Here is a 4099-nt window from a genome sequence, read left to right on the forward strand (position 1 = left end):
GTAGGTAGCTAATGAGAAGGGACCTATTTGAACTGCTGAGGCCATTGTAGAAAATGCATTATAAGACTGACCTCTAGTGGAGGTTCAGTAGAGAAGCTTTATCCTGTTAATGTATTTATGGACCTTGCACCTTTCCTTTCATTGGGGTCTTTGAAATAAAGACTATGTTAGAAAAATAACCAAAAAGGCGAGTCTAAGCAATGTTGTTATTTAAATAAATTAAATCGATATTTGGGTGCTGACATTTAAAACGTAGGCCTATAAATTAAATAATTTCAATGTATAAAATCGTGATTATTCAAGTAGCCTAGCTTTAGGCTACCTTATTATATGATTATCAACCGTGCTAAATCGTATGGCTGGTTTTTAAGTTTAGCCTGTAATATTAACACCGTAGCCTAGTTGGAGTCAAAACTCATACCTTGCGGTTGTTCCGCATTCAGCAGCAACTCCTTGCAGCAGCATGCCTCGCCTGTCACTTCACCTGGAGTGTATTCATAGTCGGATTCCGTTGCAAAACGTGTGGTCTATTGCAAAACGTTTTGCAACAGAACCCGTTTAGAGTTTACTCTAGGAATCAAAGTGAACCAAACAGAGCAAACTGAACGAACCAGGGAGGGACCTACCTTTATTTGTCTAATAGAAACGATCGTTTTCGTAGCAAAACGTTTTCCGTTTGGATTAAACGGTTTCCGTTAGAAAAAGTTTTGCAAAACTTCAAACTTTTTTCAACGGAATCGGAGTAATGAATGCACCCTTTTAGTCTAGCTCGCTGGCGGGACGCTTTCGTTCGTCCTCCTCGACTATTGATATAAGAACACACCCACAGAGTTTGACACACCTTTACTTTGTAGTTAACTATTGCACATTCTTTCCGGACCGAACTAAGTCTAAAATGACGGAGCAAAAGAATTGTTCAGAACTTGCTACGCAAATATTAAAAGATGCTCCCGCGTCGAGAAAAGCGCTTATTGACAACTATAACAACCTTCACAAAGTGGCCGATTACTGTGAAAACAATTATTTAGGCCTACAGGTGAGTATTTTTTGACAATGATAACAGAATTAACTAACTGAATTATTCTAATAGGCTTAGTCCATTTATTTGTTTATTGAATATATTTTTGGGAAATTGTGAATTACTTTTACTTGCTTGCTGTGATCTTTCTCTTTCTGTCTTTGAAACAAAAACGGTACGATGCCTTCTTTATAACGTAGTTATAAAACATTTTAATTTAAAGCCTTAGGCCTACCCATTTTGAGGGAACATTGAGGCATATGAAAGGGCAAGTTGTGCACTTTTCTGTTTATCATAGTATTCTGATTGTGTCGAAAAGTATAGGAACACTGTAAGTTTTGATATACCATACCTTTGCCAAGAAAATAATGCTTGAAACATGATTAAGGATGAGGACACATGGAGGGGTTTGGAGGAGACCAAGGCTTTGACCACTCAGGCTTTGGCCAGTGTGGCCTACCAGATCAACAGCCTAGCCACTTCTGTCCTGAGACTGCTGGACACCCAGGCCATGCAGCTGAAGGACATGGAGAACTCCCTCAACCTCCTCTCTCTGGTGAGAAACACTGCCACTTTATGGGTCAGTTAGCTCATGAGGCTACACTACAGTATGGGGCTTTTGCTCAATAGATGAAGTACAGTACAGTATTGCGTCCCACATGGCACCCTATTCCATATATAGTGCACTACCTCACTATATAGGTAACAGGGTGCCATTTGGGACCTAAACTCAGTGTTGTAATACCTGTGATATCTCCCAGGCTGTAGCTATCCATCAGGAGAAGGTGTCTCGGAGAGAGATGGGAATTTTCACCACAGTAACGAAGTTGGCTTGCGCCAAATTAATGAGCCCTCCCAAAGCTGGCCGTGAGCCCGAGGGTTGCTACATCAGAAGACCCATATCCTTCACCGAACTGGACACACTGGGCCACAGCTTTAACGTGAGGACAGCTGGGAGAATGTTTCCCTTATGGATACATTTATCCCATTAGACTTAGCATTGTTTTTATGTCTTTCTGTAATATGATATTTATTGACCCTCCATAGCTAGTAAATAGCAGTCAACATTATTGTAATTACAATTACTAGCACTTAGTTACTTATTAGCACCTACTTTGTAATTCAATCCCGCCAGAGCAATGTTATTGGGCCATCTAGACTTTAGAGCAGTAATATGGTTGTGGTGTTTTTCTCAATTTATTGTCTTCCCCAGCTCAATGAGTTGCAGCCTCGGAAAAGAACAGTGACCACAGAGAGCGTGCGGAGTACAGGGAGCTGTGGCCCTGTGGAGTGTCCCGTTGCTCCTGCTACCCAGCCTGGGGAACCCTCCTCAGCCAGTGTCAATAAGGATTTCTATAGGTAAGCACAGCGCTAGTTAGGGTGGTGAGTGGTGATGGGATAGGACCAATTAGCATACTGTAGTTAAGCTCATCATGAAATCATGCCCTTAAAACCAGTACCATCTGTTAGTATTACATGGCTTTAACTGTCTCAAAGATAAAGTGATATATTCATTGAATGGAACCTTCTCATTCTACCCTCCCAGGTCCAATCTTGGCATTAATGTGGCCCTACCATCGGTGCCCACCTTGCCAGTCTCCTCAAACCTCACCCAAAACTGCCCACAACCCCCTCCTGGATCCACGTTTGACTCCAACATCCCACCTCCTCCTCCTCCACCACCTGGCTCCATGGGCACTGGTCCTCCTCCTCCTACACCCTCCATGACCTCATCAAATAACCTCCCTCCTCCTACACCGAATGCATCCCCTAATGTTCCCTCTCCGCCACCCCCTCCTCCACCTCCTGCCAGCTCATCAAATAGCTTCCCCCCTCCTCCTCCTCCTCCTCCACCTGGTTCAATGGGTAATGCTCCACCTCCTCCGCCACCTCCACCTCTCCCCAGCTCATCAAATAGCTTACTCCCTCCTCCACCTCCACATGGTTCAATGGGTAATACTTCTCCTCATCCTCCTCCCAGCTCATCAAATAGCTTCCTCCCTCCTCCTCCTACACCTGGTTCAATGGGTAATGTTCCACCTCCTCCGCCACCTCCACCTCCTCCCAGCTCATCAAATAGCTTCCCCCCTCCTCCTCCTCCACCTCCTCCCAGCTCATCAAATAGCTTCCCCCCTCCTCCTCCTCCTCCTCCTCCACCTGGTTCAATGGGTAATGCTCCTCCTCCACCACCTCCTCCTCCGCTCCCTGGTACCTCCACTAAGGTGCCCCCACCTCCTCCACCACCCCCACCTCCTCCTCTTCCATAACTTATATTGTTACGTGTCTTCCCTATCTACCTTCTGCTATGTAGGGATTACATGGCACAGCAATGAATTGAACTGAATATGGTATGTAGCATGAATACAGTGTGTGATCATGATTGAGTTTTTATGAATATGTGTTAAACAAATGTGATTTATTTCAATTTGAAAGTATATTGATGACAGGATTCTGCATTAAAGGAAGTTTTTAAATCTATATTTTGCTTTGTTGTGTTTTGCAGAAACTACCTCTATGTCCACCAGTGTTATGTTATGGTTCTCCATTCGGTTATACAGTTATACAGTTATTCCGTTTTACAGTTATATACTTACTCTGTTATGTATTTGACAACGCCACACCACTCTGTTATGCATTTGACAACGCCACACCACTACGAAGACCATACAACACAAACAGATCTGGGACCAGGCTACTATAGCCTACATCTCTCTCACAAAATCCCTCCAAAAGTGCACATTCCTACCAATGTAAAGCAGCTGTGGGTCTCACTCATCCAAACTACCCCGACGTGTCCCAACAATGCCCAGACTGCATTCCTCAGTGACATGCCTTAACGTGGACCCCTTGTTTTTCTCATTAGCCTTATATTCTTCATTTCCCTCCCTCTAATAGTCTTACACATCTATATCATATCTCTTATACAGTATGTTTATTAATATCTCCATTTGAGTCTCCATTCCATGTGCCTCAAAGCAATTGGCTGATGTAGGCTGTGTCACAAATAGCACCCTATTCCCTATATATAGTGTGCACTAAATAGAGAATAGGGTGCTATTTGGGACGTTGGCGTAGCTTCAA

General features: G+C 43.6%; 1 protein-coding gene across 1 annotated transcript; it reads left to right on the plus strand.

The window, feature by feature from the left end:
* The first annotated feature begins 895 nt into the window (after positions 1 to 895).
* LOC120045382 (formin-like protein 20) lies at positions 896 to 3285 on the plus strand. Its single transcript, XM_038990255.1, has 5 exons — positions 896 to 1036; positions 1413 to 1574; positions 1780 to 1959; positions 2232 to 2377; positions 2565 to 3285. Exons 1-5 carry the CDS (start codon positions 896 to 898, stop codon positions 3283 to 3285), a joined length of 1350 nt encoding a protein of 449 aa, XP_038846183.1.
* Positions 3286 to 4099: the final 814 nt, after the last annotated feature.

Source organism: Salvelinus namaycush, chromosome 4 (assembly GCF_016432855.1).
Source record: "Salvelinus namaycush isolate Seneca chromosome 4, SaNama_1.0, whole genome shotgun sequence".
In the NCBI taxonomy this organism is placed as follows: Eukaryota; Metazoa; Chordata; class Actinopteri; order Salmoniformes; family Salmonidae; genus Salvelinus; species Salvelinus namaycush.

Bases quoted from the DNA above. Each gene is read 5' to 3' on its own strand.
- LOC120045382 (XM_038990255.1), top strand. From the start codon at position 896: ATGACGGAGCAAAAGAATTGTTCAGAACTTGCTACGCAAATATTAAAA. The intron at 1,960-2,231 runs GTGAGGACAGCT...TGTCTTCCCCAG, and splicing joins CACTGGGCCACAGCTTTAAC to CTCAATGAGTTGCAGCCTCG. The intron at 2,378-2,564 runs GTAAGCACAGCG...CTACCCTCCCAG, and splicing joins GTCAATAAGGATTTCTATAG to GTCCAATCTTGGCATTAATG.